Source organism: Pelodiscus sinensis, chromosome 1, assembly GCF_052426305.1.
Source record: "Pelodiscus sinensis isolate ZL-2025 chromosome 1, ASM5242630v1, whole genome shotgun sequence".
NCBI classification, from domain to species: domain Eukaryota; kingdom Metazoa; phylum Chordata; order Testudines; family Trionychidae; genus Pelodiscus; species Pelodiscus sinensis.
This window is the reverse complement of record NC_143052.1, coordinates 345,347,288-345,362,029: the sequence shown is the minus strand read 5'-3', so window position 1 is coordinate 345,362,029 and position 14,742 is coordinate 345,347,288. Positions and strand designations below refer to the sequence as shown.

Sequence of the window (14,742 nt, the reverse complement as noted above, 5' to 3'; positions counted from 1 at the left end):
AATCTAGACGCTCTTTTCCGCAAATGCTTTTAACGGAAAACTTTTCCGTTAAAAGCACTTGCAGAAAATCATGCCAGTCTAGACGCAGCCTAAGTGTGTGGGTTACATACACCTCATTATTTATGCACACCCCATCCGTGGCCCCACAAAGTCAGGAGACCGTGTCAACCTCCTCCTGGCCCTGGCGAAAGCCGCTGACTATAGCACCAGGAGGAGGATGCTGGACAAAAGGGTGCCTATTTCCATTCCTCCCTAGTGTCACGTATCCAAGCAGAGTTCCTCTGGGTGGTGTCCACTGGCTCCATCGACAGCTTTGAGGAGCTTGCCATCCTGTTCCCTCATTTTAAACCTGTGACCTGCACTCCTTGAGCCTGTTTTATCTTTATTTGTCCCCCGACATCAATTAGGCCCTGGGTCTAGTTGTCCCTCCCGCAAGGCTGGGGGAGGGGCTTTAAGAAGTGAGCAGACTGATGCCCACCCACCCCCCTAGGGCTTCAAATAGGCCCCTCTATACAGACACTTAAAATAAACTGGCTGCAGCAGCCCACTGGGCTATGGGGCAGGGACCGGAGCTTGCCCATAGCTGTGTACTTGGCTCAGGTGCACCACAGCCGGAAGGGGCAGAGCAGGGCGAGTGGCTGAGCGGGTTCCCGTGGGTGCAGGCAGCGATCGGGTTGCAGTTCGGCCTCCACTGTCCGCCCACCCTGGCCCTGCGATTTCCACTGGGTTCTGCCCAGGTGCTTCCCTGCATGTTGGGCAGCGAGGGGGAGCCACCCCCCTGAAATGGCTTTGGCTTCGCTCCGCGGGGTTGGAGGCACAAATAGGTGTGTCGAGTGCCCCTCGCCGACCCAGTGCTGCCTTCCCAGAGCCCGAGGGGGATGCCATGGCCATTGGGCTTCTCCTCCCAGCTGCACGATATGCATGGTAGGCAGCACTTAAATGAAATGCGTGGGAAACCACATCCCCAAGCCCACCGGCGGGCTGCCCCTTGCTGGCTTTTGCAGTGCGTTTCGCTGCCCTCGGAGCTGCTGGAACCTGCACGAGCCACGACTGAGCCAGCCTGACTCAGGACCAGCTCACACCAGGTTGAGGAACTATCCTTGCTGCAGCTCTGCAGTTTAACTGTAGTAAGAGCTGGGCTGCCTGCACACCTGGCTCTTACTACATTTAAACTGCAGAGCGGCAGCAGGGGGCAGATAGCTCCTGGAGGCTTCCAACCCTATCAACTAATTGTGTAGTCAACAGAAATTCTATTGACTACATGATTAGCTGATTACTTGTTTCTTCACATCCCTAGTTGGTGGTAGTGGGGTGCTGGGGGACAGGGCAGGCTGGGGTATCCCTGGCCTGGCTGGGGACAGTGGGAGCTGGGGGCAGGGTGAGGGATCCCTGGTCTGGCTGGGGAGTGCTGGGGGTAGGTGGGGGGTCTCTGGCCTGGCTGGGGGCAGTGGGGTGCTGGGGGGCAGGTGGGGGGTCTCTGGGCTGGCTGGGGGCAGAGGGCTGCTGGGGGCAGTGAGTGCTGGGGGCAGGTGGGGGATTCCTGGCCTGGCTGGGAGCAGTGGGTGCTGGGGGCAGGGTGGGGGATCCCTGGCCTGGCTGGGGGCAGAGGGCTGCTGGGGGCAGGTGGGGGATCCCTGGCCTGGCTGGGGGCAGTGGGTGCTGGGGGCAGGGTGGGGGGTCTCTGGGCTGGCTGGGGGCAGTGGGTGCTGGGGGCAGGTGGGGGATCTCTGGCCTGGCTGGGGGCAGTGGGGTGCTGGGGGCAGGTGGGGGATCCCTGGCCTGGCTGGGGGCAGTGGGTGCTGGGGGCAGGTGGGGGGTCTCTGGCCTGGCTGGGGGCAGTGGGTGCTGGGGACAGGTGGGGGATCCCTGGCCTGGCTGGGGGCAGTGGGGTGCTGGGGGCAGGTGGGGGATCCCTGGCCTGGCTGGGGGCAGTGGGTGCTGGGGGCAGGTGGGGGATCCCTGGCCTGGCTGGGGGCAGAGGGTGCTGGGGGCAGGGTGGGGATCCGTGGCCCAGGCGGGGGAAGTTTCCATTCCATTGGGCATATGGAGTCCGCGTGCACCCCACTGTACGCAGAGGAGACTGAGAGCTCGTGAATATTCACCAGAGGGGCGGCGCCTCTCGGCAGCGGCTGATGAATATTCACGCCGGGGCGGGGACAAGGGTCGAGCCCGCGCGCGCTCATGCATATTAACGATCCTGCGCTGCTGAATATGGAGGAGGTGGGCGGCGCCGCGGCCTAACGCTCCGTCCCCTCGGCGGCTGAGAAGATGGCGGCGGCGGGCCCTGGCGGCCGGGCCGCGGTGCGGCGGGGCCGGCGGCGGCGGCTGGCGACCGAGGAGGAGGCGGCGGCGGCCGAGTGCCCGCTGTGCCGGGGGGCGCTGGTGGAGGCGGTGACGCCGCCCTGCCGCCACTCGCTCTGCCGCGCCTGCTTCCAGCGCTGCCTGCAGGGCCCGGGCCTCTGCTGCCCGCTCTGCCGCAGCCGCCTCTCCACCTGGGCCCGCCGGCTGCAGGGCCGGGCCGCCGGCCGCAACGAGCCCGGGGCCGCAGGAGGCGGGGAGCAGCGCGCGCCGGACGAAGGTGCGGCCCCCTCCGGAGCCTGCCCGGGCCCCGTCTCGGCTGCGCAGCTGGGCTGGGGGGGAGGGGTTACATGCGCTGAGCGCGCGGGGCTCAGCTGGGGGCGGGGCGCTGGGCAGGGGGACTCTGCTGGGGGCGGGGTTACATGCGCTGAGCGCGCGGGGCTCAGCTGGGGGCGGGGCGCTGGGCAGGGGGACTCTGCTGGGGGCGGGGTTACATGCGCTGAGCGCGCGGGGCTCGGCTGGGGGCGGGGCGCTGGGCAGGGGGACTCTGCTGGGGGCGGGGTTACATGCGCTGAGCGCGCGGGGCTCAGCTGGGGGCGGGGCGCTGGGCAGGGGGACTGCTGGGGGCGGAGTTACATGTGCTGAGCGCGCGGTGCTCAGCTGGGGGCGGGGCGCTGGGCAGGGGGACTCTGCTGGGGGCGGGGTTACATGTGCTGAGCGCGCGGGGCTCAGCTGGGGGCGGAGGTTCCATGCACTGAGTGCTTCAGTCTGAGCTAGGGGATGGGGGCTATATGCACTGTGTGTGGGGCTCAGCTGGGGGCTGGGCTGTGGATGGGGGGTTACATAGATTGAGAGTGCGGGGCCCTGCCTGGGTGCTCGGCTGGGGGCGGCAGGATAAGGGACACAGCGGAGTGTGGTGGTTACATGCAGGAGTGGTGCACTGAGCTGTGCATTGGTCCCTGGGATCCTGGCCAGGGATACCCCAGCCTGCCCTGCCCCCCAGCACCACATGGCCCTCAAATCTCCCCCACCTGGGTCAGGGTACCCCAACCTACCTGTTTTTTGTACACACACTCCACTGTCTCACACCTAGCTCAGGATAACACCAGCCTGACCTGCCTGCTTACACGTGTGGGGCTCAGCTCGAGGGTGGGGTGCTGGGCAGAGAGGGTGGGATCAGTGACAGTGAGGTGATACAAGGTTACATTCACTGAGTGTGTGGGGCTTAGCTCTGGAGTGAGGTGCTGGGCTATGCAAAAGAGATGTTAAAAAACAAGTAATCTATAGAATTTCTATTGACTACACAATTAGTCAATGGGGAAACTACCCCTGCTGCGGCTCTGCATTTAAAATGTATTAAGAGCTGGGTGTGTAGGCAGCCCAGCTCTTACTACATTTAAACTTACTGCAGAGCCGCAGTAGGAGTAGCTTCTGAACTAAGCATGAGCTGGTCTTAAGCCAGGCTGGCTCAGTCCCAGCTCATGCCAGGTCTAGCAGCCCCTCTCGGCGGCCAGCCCTGAGGGCAGCGAAACATGCTGGGCTGGCCTGGCAAGGGGCAGCCCACAGGTGAGTTTTGTTTGGGACATGGCTTCCCAGCGCATCTCATTTAACTCCCTTCCCCTGCCTTCCTGTCTGCTCTATGGTGGCGTGGGGGAACCTTAGCACGTGCCTGGCCACTGCACATATCCTGGAGCTGGAGAGCAAGCTGAAGGGCCACAGCAACCCCAGGCAGGGTGGCTGGGCTCTGGGAAGACAGCGCTGGGTTGGCTGCGGGGCACTTGATTTGCCTATTTGTGCCTTCAGCCCCGTGGAGTGAAGCCAAGGCCATTTAAGGGCAAGGGCTCTCCCCTAGAGAGGGCTGCGCACTGGCTGCCCAATGTTCCAAGTAGTGGCACCCAGGCACCGCACAGACTGGGCAGAAGACAGGCAGAGCCCGGCCGAAAATCACAGGGCCAGGGCAGATGGACAGTGGAGGCCGGGCCACGTGAGCTGCCCTCGACCACTTGCCCTGTTCTGCCCATTCGGATTGCGGCGCATCCAGGCTGAGCTGCACAGCACCCATCCGGGACCCAGCTCCGGAGACTGGTGCGCTCCGGTCCCTGGCTGCTGCCACCAGTGCACAGCACTAAGCGCCCAGCCTGGGCTCACTCCAGCCAAGCAGCAAGCCCAGCCACACCAGCTTAGCTGCTGAAGCCTCCTTCAAGCAGCCTGCCTGGCCCGAGGCACTGCCCCTGCCTGCCCAGCCCACAGGGAACCCTGAGTGCTCCCAGCCCAGCTGTGGTATCCACCTGGCTCGCCACAGGAGACCCATTGGCAGAGCATTGCCAGCCCAGCTAGTGCAGTGAGCCTGTATCTCCCTGAGCCCAGTCTGGGCATGCCGAGCTCACCTGGCTGCTGCGCTCTGCCTGCCTGAGCTTTGGTCCTCAGCTCCTGGCCCAGTGCTGGGTAGCCCTAGCCGCTTCCCCGTCTGCCATGTGTGAGCAGGGCTCCCAGGAGAGCAGTGTCAGTCCAGCACGTGGGATGGGCAGAGAGTGGAGCTGTGGCTGAGCCTCCCCCAGAGCAGCTGGCTCGTTCCATATCCTTGCATGGGGGTGGGAGAGAATGCAAGTAGAGTAGTCAAGTACTGGATTGACTACCCAATAAACCTAGGCTTATCAGGTAATCAAGTATTCAACTGCTCTCTTACATCCCTGCTATGCAGGAGCCCCAAGATCAGTTACATAGTGAAGTGTGAGAGTTAACATGTACTAAGTGTGTTGGGCTCATCTGGGGGCAGGGTTCTGGGTTGTGAAGGAGCTTCTCTCCCCTCCTGGTATCAAGGAGGATGGGGGTTATATACATTGTTTCTAGTCGTCTTAGATGTATAGAGAACTTTCCAAATAAATAATCCATAATAATCCTGCAGGCTGTGTGCCCGAGTCTACAGAAAGCTTGAAATATTGACTTAGTGATGCATGAACCCTCTTTCTAATTGGGGTAGATTATAAACTTGTCATAATGTATTGTGATTGTTTTCTTGGTATTGCCTCTGTGTTACTGCTTCTCAACATAAGCCATTCCATTGTCTCATACGATTGACTTTCAAAAATGGTAGCTCTACACTGAGGGAGAATATTACTTCAGGGTTACATATCCTGTCACATCAGTAATTAACCATTAGACTAAAGGCCACACAAGCTTTCAGGAAACTAGAATAGATTGCAAATGTGATCCCTCTTTAAAGTTCAGAGTCGTGGCCAATGGAGACAACAGGTTCTTGCATCTCGGAGCATTATAGGAATTGATAGCTTCTCACACTATCTGCATTGACCATGCGACTGTAGTCAAGAGACATGATCAACTTAAAAAAAACAACCCCCAAACCCTTAATTTGAGAGCTGACCTGCTAATGTTAGAATAACTTCTTAAAATGGTGAATTGAAAGAGAAGATGGAAAGGTGCCATTGCCACACTATATTTAACTACACCATATAGTTAATCAATTTTAATGTGTCCTCTAAATAGGTAGTCACTTTCCTGTTTTATTTGTGTATTTCATACCAATATGGAAGAGAAAAGCATGGCTGGCTAACAGTGTGATTTGAATACTACAAACACTGACAAGTCAAGGGTAGTACATAGAATTACTTCAACTCTTTGAAACTGACTGGACTCCCGTTGATGAGAACAGCCATACTGGTCAGACCAATGGTTTATCTAGCCCAGTAACCTGTGTCTGACAGTGACCAATGCCAAATGATTCAGAGGGAATGAACAGAACGGCAGTTTTGAGTGATCCATTCCCTATGTCCCAGTCCAAGCTTCTAGCAGTTGCGGGTTTAGGAATACACGAGGGTGGTGTCCCTATCAATCTTGGCTGGGGCTGGTGCTCCCCAGCTGTTGTGCGACTCTCAGCTGGCTCCTGCTCCCGGCCTCTGGGGCTCTTTAGTCCAGCAACATCCATGGTTCTGCCAAACCACAGATGTTGCTGGACCAGAGAGTCCTGGATTTAGAAGGTTCAACCTGTATTAAAATGTTGAGCTTTTAATGAGTTTCTCTGCAGAAAGTTGTAATAGGTCTTGCTCATAGGGGAGAGGAATGAAAGAAAATAAAATGACTACTGTATTGAAATAGCTTTTGGCTATTTCAGTCAACAGATAGTGACAACATGAATATATTTTAGAAAAAACAATTCTGGGCAGATTTAGGATATGGGGTGGTGGATACATGTATTATTCCTATTTTTGGTATAGGCTTAACTTCAGATTAAGTAATAGTGCAAAGTCTTTAAAACTAATTACCATTATTTTGGGACAGGAGTTGAAAATGTTCCTGTAGCCTTACATGGCAGATTGGTAGTAAAGTTATAGCTGGCAAAATATATAGTCCAGAAGTAAATGATTGCTGAGGTATTTTCTTTGGCATCAGGTTAGTCAGCAGATTAAAAGTAAGGTCAATTCATCTGAATGGTATTAGGAAAAGAAAAAAAATATGGTGCTGAAAGGAGTCATCTTAGCAAAATGTTTACTAGTAGTAAAATCATTTCATTTGGCTAATTCCTTGTCCATCTGTTACACTGTAGAGACTGGATAGTGTAAACAGATTAGCTAGTTCACTTTCTCATGTTGAAACACTAACATTGGGGTTGTCTTCATTATAGCAGTTACCTTGACACTCTTCTCTGAAACAACATGATAGCATAAAGTGAGTGCTAATCCGTTAGTTCTGTTAATCCAGTTGATTAGTTTTGCCAACTCTAGTTGTAGCTTGTAGCTGCGTGTACAGTAAACTTCCGATAATCCGGCACCTTTAGGACCCAGGGGGTGCTGGATTATCAGATTTACTGGACTATCGGAAGGGGGGGGGCTATAAGGGATCTGGGGTGGGGGGGATGCCACCCCAGACCCCTCATAGCCCCCCTTCCGATAGTCTGGCTCTGCCCCAGGCGTCCCTGATTCAGCCGCTGCTGGTCAGTTTCAGCAGCGGCTGAATCGGGGACTCCTGCGGCAGAGCAGCTGGAATGCTGCTGGGTTGGTCCGGTAACACCGACCCTTGGTGCGGCAAGACCAACCCGGCAGCACCCCAACTGCTCTTGGGGACGCCTGGGGCAGAGCAGCCGGGGTGCTGCCGGGTTGGTCCCACCGCGCCACTCCTCGGTGCTACTGGACCAACCCGGCAGCCGCCCGCCTGCTCTGCCCCAGGTGTCCCCAAGTCAGCCGCTGCTGATACTGATCAGCGGCTGACTCCAGGAAGCCGGAGGCAGAGCTGCTCTGCCCCGGGCTTCCTGGAGTCAGCCGCTGGTCATTTTCAGCAGCGGCTGAATCCAGAAGCCTGGCCCAGAGCAGCTGAGACGCTGCTGGGTTGGTCTGGTCGCGCCAACCGGGCAGCACCCCAGCTACTCTGCCCCAGGTGTACTCAAGTCAGCTGCTGCTGAAACTGATCAGGGGCTGATTCCAGGAAGCCAGGGAAGAGCAGCTCTGCCTCGGGCTTCCTGGAGTCAGCCGCTGGTCAGTTTCAGCAGCGGCTGAATCGGGGACAGATGGGGTGCTGCCGAGTTGGGTCCCGCAGCTCCGAGGTGCAGCGCTACGGGACCTACCCAGCAGCACTCCAGCTGCTCTGCCCCCAGTTTCCCCGATTCAGCTGCTGGTCAGTTTTAGCAGCGGCTGAAAGGGGAAGCTGGGGGCAGAGCAGCTCCAATGGTCCAGCTGCCCGGAGCACTTCCAGGTTCCTGATGGTGCCAGACCATCAGGAGTGCCAGACCAACAGATGCCGGACCATCGGAGTTTTACTGTAGCTACTGTGTTACTGGCTTGAGCCTCAGCACTTGAGCTTTCATCCATGTCACCTAAATTTAAGGTGTGGCCTAACCCGTAAAGTGTCCTTTTATCTGCTTTTTTTTTCCCCTGAAAAGGTAAGTAAATTGTTAGCTGCCTTGTTTGTGTGGAAAACATTCAAAATGAATCCCCAAAGTAGGTGATTTACTGTTGTCTGCAGCAAACCTGAAGGGGTAGCTCTGAGATGCTTTGCAGCAGGTGTTAACTCAGTGATATTTTAAATGTCAATATTGTTAGAGAAGATTGTGTAGATCTTCAGAATATGATATATTCCCTCTTGAATGACTTATGTTGTGTGTAGGACTTTAATAAATGGCAGTGTTGGAGGAGGACTGGGTTTAGCTTTCTGAGGTTTAGAAAACATTGTGTAGGGGATGTGTTAAAACCGTGATGTTTCTCTGCTACAATTAAGATAATGTGGACAGGTCTTTGAGGTGGGATTCACCAGGGAAACTGAAGTTCCTAACTGCTATGTTAGATGCTTACATGCAAAATTTTAATATTTCGAAACCCCTGCTCAGCTGCTGCCTAACCTGATGGGTGATAGAATTCCCACAGTGCCTACGTTTCTGCTGCTGGGAATGTACACAGCCACCTCAGTCCTGAAACCATTGAGCGCTCAGTGCTGAATTCGAGCCTAAGCGTCTGCAGAGTTCACAAGGTAGGATCAAGTTCTACAGGCAAGATGCAGAAGATGTGCACTGAGGTCACATTAGGGTATGTCTGCCAGGTGTGCCCCATACAAAACACAGGAGAAGGAAATGGATGAGGACCAACCAATCAGACATGGAGCAATTGTTCTTTGAAAAATATTTACCCTCAGGTGATACAGTGTTCCTGTTTCCCATCACTCTTCTGTGTAAGATCATTTGAGAGCACAGTGAATGACTGGTTTCATCCACATGATTATTGGGGCATTTAGTGACCTGGATACAGTACATCACAGCGTTGTGATAGGCATGAGTAGGGCCTGTCAGTTTTTAAAGGCATGTTGTGGGGGATATTGATCATTGTAGCAGTGGAGATTTTTTCTGAAGGTTTTCCCTCAGTAGTTGTGGCAGGGCCTAATGCCACTTCGAGCTGGTGGGTCCCATTCTATGGGGACAGAGGGGTTCAGGAAAACTTTATTTCAAGTTGGGGTCCTCATTCATGATACCACCCCACACTGAAACCCATACAACAGAGGGAAGCAATAATTTTTGATGGGGGGCCACTCCAATAATTTGCTAAGTGGTCAAGGACCACGCTCTTCCATAATATTAATGGAGGAGGTGGAGTGTCTGTGATAGAGGTTGGGTGCAGAAGGGAGCTTGGGGTAAGGGATTGAGATGCAAGAGGGGATGTGGGATCTGGGAGGGAGTTTGGATGAAGGAGGGGGTTGTGACCTGGGGCAGGGGATTGAAGTGCAGGATCTGGGAGGGGGTATGGGTGCAGGAGAAGAGGCAGAGGGTTTGGATTATGTGGGTGGGGGGTGCAGAAGTGGAGGGAGACAGAGGGTTGGGAGTGGGACGAGGGAGAGGCTGGGGGCCAGAGGCAGGATCTGTCTGGGAAACGCTTACTTTGGCAACTCCCAGCAGGCCTCCCAGCTGGCAGCTCAGCGGGTTCCCTGCCTTCCATGCCCCAGCAGGCTGCTCAGAGCCTGCGAGCAGAGTGTAGGGAGTGGTACTTAGTACACTGTGGCTACGTCTACACTGGCCCCTTTTCCGGAAGGGGCATGTAAATTTCACGAGTCGTCGTAGGGAAATCCGCGGGGGATTTAAATATCCCCCGCGGCATTTAAATAAAAATGTCCGCCGCTTTTTTCCGGCTTTTAAAAAAGCCGGAAAAGAGCGTCTAGACTGGCCCCGATCCTCCGGAAAAAGTGCCCTTTTCCGGAGGCTCTTATTCCTACTTTGAATAAGAGGCACTTTTTCCGGAGGATCGGGGCCAGTCTAGATGCTCTTTTCCGGCTTTTTTAAAAGCCGGAAAAAAGCGGCGGACATTTTTATTTAAATGCCGCGGGGGATATTTAAATCCCCCGCGGATTTCCCTACGACGACTGATGAAATTTACGTGCCCCTTCCGGAAAAGAGGCCAGTGTAGACGTAGCCTCTGTGTTCCTCAAACAAGCAGTTCCCTTTGGCCAGAAACCAGTGGGAAACCAAAAATCCCTCTGCACAGTGAAATGTATGAGGATCATGTCATTTTTTTCACTGTACTTCTGCTTTTGTGGCAGCACTGGTGGTGGCTGCCAAAAAACATGACAGTGTGTGAGAAACGCAGATTTTGTCTGTTCTGGGCAAGTGCATTTTATTAGAAAGTGTGTTAATAAGCATGATGTTACACAGTTTTACCCTTATTATTCTTGTATAGACTAGAAAAATAGGTGCTTGAAAACATTTTATATCAACTGCTAATGAGCTGTAAACATGAACGTTCTTGTTCATATAAAGACCAAATAACATTTTATGTATTAGTATGGCTTCTGTCTACACTAGTGCCTTTCAACCTGGGGTCTGCAGACCATGTTTAAGGAGTGTGTGAAATATTGTATTTACCATAGAACAGAGTTTTTTAGCCTGTGGTCCGTGGACACTTGGGGGCCCACAGACTGTCTTATGATTTTTTTTTTTTAAAGAGATGCACACCTTTAGGGGTCTGCAAATGAAAACTACTGCTCTACATAGTCTCATTTCCCAGGATAGATGAGGATTGCGTGGGAGAAACAGCTAAAGCAGGGGTGGGGAACGTAGGGCTGGCAGGGGAAGGAAGCTGCTCTGCAGTGGGACTGACAGTTCAGGGAAGCTGTCCCCTGTGCTGGCTCGCAAGCCCTCCGTCTCTCCTGTGGCTGGGACTACTAACTGAAGACAGCATTTTGTACCTCACTCAGTGGACCAGCAGACTGGGCTAGCTTGAATGTGGGGCACTGGGAAGCCGAAATGTATTCAAGATACTGAAAATAGTTATTGATCACTCAAACTATAGTTTTAGCAAAAACAAAATCCCTGCACCTTGAATTAAATTCCTTCCTTTCCCTGTCCACACAAGCACTTACATAGAGCCCTGAGCAATTTTCATCTCTTACTGTGGGGGCCCTTTTTATTGCCACTGCATTCAAAAATGCAATGAAATGTCTCTGGGTAGGAGGAATATCTCTGTAGAAGCCTACCCCCTGTTCTAGTAGCTTGTTTATCTGGCAGCTAGTTTATACTGAGTGCATTGCTGTCATTCATAAAGTGGCATGTTACTTACAAAAGGGCTTCATGAAACAGGACTGTTGTGACATCCCTGCCTGAGCATGGGGATAAGTGAATTGGAGGAATCTTTCAGTTATTCCTCTAATATTGTCCACAACATGCAGAGATAATGTGGGTACAGAACCAGCCTATTACAGAGGGCGCAGATTATACCTAATGATTTTAAAGCAGATTAATTTACCCATTATGCTAATATTTGCCACAGTAAAAATGAGTAACAATAATGTGTTATCATTGCAGTTTAAGTGCACTTGCTTGTTAACACATTGGTAGTAATGTAAAGATTAAATTATGTGACCACTCTCTAATGCCCAATGAGAATTGAGGCCCCATCATGCTCAATGCTGTATTCACACACAAAACAAGGTCCTTACCTGAAGAATTTATAATCTAAAAATACAAGCCAGATAAATCCTAATACATAAATGTGAAAACTTCAAAAACAAAAAATAGTCTAGCAACACCTTAAAGACTAACAAAACATACTAGTTTTGAAGCACTTGGAATAGGGGAAAGTGATCAGGAATAGTCAACATGGATTCATGAAGGGCAAGTCGTGCCTGACCAATCTGATTAGCTTCTATGATGAGGTAACTGGCTCTGTGGATATGGGAGAGTCAGTGGATGTGATATACCTTGACCTCAGCAAAGCTTTTGATACTGTCTCCCACAATATTCTTGCCAGCAAATTAAAGGAATATGGATTGGATAAATGGACTGTAAGGTGGATAGAAAGCTGGCTAGGCTGTCATGCCCTACAGGTAGTGATCCACGGCTCGATGTCAGGTTGGCGGTTGGCTTCTAGCAGAGTGCCCCAAGGATCTGTTCTAGGACCGGTTTTGTTCAACATCTTTAATGACCTGGATGAGGGGATGGATTGCATTCTCAGCAAGTTTTCAAATGACACTAAGCTAGGGGAAGAGGTAGATACACTGGAGGGCAGGGATAGGGTCCAGAGAGACCTGGACAGATTAGAGGATTGGGCCAAAAGAAATCTGAGGAGGTTCAACAAGGAAAAGTGTAGAGTCCTGTACTTGGCACAGAAGAATCCCAAGCACTGTTACAGGCTGGGGACCAACTGGCTAAGTAGCAGTTCTGCAGAAAAGGACCTGAGGATTACAGTGGCTGAGAAGCTGGATATGAGTCAATAGTGTGCTCTTCTAGCCAAGAAGGCTAATGACATATTGGGGTTCATTAGGAGGAGCATTGCCAGCAGATCCAGAGAAGTGATTATTCCCCTTTATTCGGTTCTGGTGAGGCCACATCTATAATATTGTGTCCAGTTCTGGGCCCCGCACTATAGAAAGGATGTGGACACATTGGAAAGGGTCCAGCGGAGGACAACAAAAATTATTAGGGGGCTGGAGCGCATGATCTATGAGATGAGACTGAGGGATTAGTGTTTGTTTTGTCCGCAGAAGCGAAGAGTGAGGGGGGATTTGATAGCAGCCTTCAACTTCCTGAAGGGAGGTTCCAAAGAGGACGGAGAAAGGCTGTTCATGGTAGTGACGGTTGGCAGAACAAGGAGCAATGGTCTCAAGTTACAATGGGAGAGGTCTAGGTTTGATATTAGGAAAAACTATTTCACTAGGAGGGTGGTGAAGCATTGGAATGGATTACCTAGGGAGGTGGTGGAATCTTCATCCCTAGCGGTTTTTAAGTCTCGGCTTGACAAAGCCCTGGCTGGGTTGATTTAGTTGGGATTGGTCCTGCCTTGGGCAGGGGACTGGACTTGTTGACCACCTGACGTCTCTTCCAGCTCTATGATTCTAACCCACTTCTTCAGATGACTGGAGTATTACAAGTTCAGATCCAAGAATAAATAAAGGAAGGGAGGGTGGGCGGGCAAAGGAAAAAAATAGTGAAGTAGATTGTTCAGGTTACAAGAAGCTGATAAGAACACTTTGCAACTCTTTAAGTATCCATTGGTTGGTTGGTTAAGACAAGTCATTAGGATGTGGAGGATAGTGTGCTAGGCAGCCAATGTCTTTATTCATTCCTCTCAACATAGAGGTACTAATCTTGTTAGTTACATTTGTTTCTCCCGTGAACCATTCCTTCTACCTTAACTCCCTAATTAACTGTTGGCGTGGATTACCAAGGCATGTGGTAAATGCTGCAGTGTTTAAGTCTAGATGGGACGTCTTTCTAAAAATGCATGATCTAGTTGAGCTGCAAGTTATTAGGCTGAGAGCACTGAGTGAAATTATATGGTTTGTTTTGCATATCAGTGCCCCCTATGAGCCCTGGGTATTGACCAGGGACACACTGTTCCAGCCACTGTAGAAAGAGACTTGTGGATACTGTCAGATGTGGTAGCAGAAGGAAATAATGAGACAGTATTGGTCAGCATGGTGTGCAGCAGTCTAACCCTATTTGCTGACTCCAGAATGTAACTTGTCCAGACTTGTGCTGTATAAAAGTGGGTGAGAACTTTTAAAGCTGACATTAGAAACTTAGAGTAGCAAAACCTACTGCTGTGGAAGCTTAAAAGTGACTGTTCATGAATGTGATAAACTTGGTTTTGTCTTGGTGTAGTAAGGAAAGAGTTTGAATAAATGTTGTGTGAGACTTAAGAATGCTGAAGTTAGTGCAGTGCAAATAAAATAAAAGTTCTGCTTTCTAAGTAGCTAATAAGACAGCTAATTGAGAAGTTCACACTGCGAAACAAGTAGTCCTGTAGTACCTTAGAGACTACAACAATATATATATAGTATCATGAGCTTTCTTGGGCAAAACCCACTTCCTCAGATGAGCCGAGTAGATGAAAATATCTGTCCACGAAAGCTCATGAAACTATATTTATTTGTTAGTCTCTAAGGTGCTACAGGACTACTCGTTTTTAAAGTTAGACTAACACGGCTACCTCTCTGAAACTTTTAAACCCTGCAAAATGTTTGCATAGGTGAATGGAATATTTCATACATTTGTTGATAAATATAATATACTATTTTAAAAAAATAAAAAATGTTTAATACCCTCTGTTTAAATAGAAGCGAGATGTATATGAATAAGGCTATTGTACAACCTTTAAAGATCTGTAGATGTTTCTAGTTTAATCTAGTAAAGCATAGCACTGTTTTCTGTTTCTGCTACTGACTTACTTTGACACCTCTAATAAGTTGCTTAATTATTGTTTGTTTACAAACAATAAGCAGTCCTGTGGCACTTCAGAGACTACAGGCAGTCCCTGAGTTACGCGGATCTGACTTACGTCGGATCCGCAGTTACGAAAGGGGTTTGCTCCGCGTCTCCGTGGTCTGCTGGAGACCAGCAGACCAGGGAGACGGGGAGCAAAGCCTCTGAGGACGCCGGCAGCGGGACAGCCGCGGAGCAAAGCTGCGGAGGACCCAGGTGGCGGGACCGCGGTGCATCTCGGTCTGCCGCCCGCGTCT

General features: G+C 51.6%; 1 protein-coding gene across 1 annotated transcript in view; it reads left to right on the top strand.

The window, feature by feature from the left end:
• Positions 1–2,245: 2,245 nt before the first annotated feature.
• RNF169 (ring finger protein 169) overlaps positions 2,246–14,742 on the top strand; it is a 48,212-nt gene continuing 35,715 nt past the window's right edge. Inside the window, exon 1 of the mRNA XM_075919595.2 lies at positions 2,246–2,578. Coding sequence (XP_075775710.2) covers positions 2,269–2,578 — 310 coding nt within the window. The 5' untranslated portion in view covers positions 2,246–2,268. The remainder of the gene's footprint in view (positions 2,579–14,742) is intronic.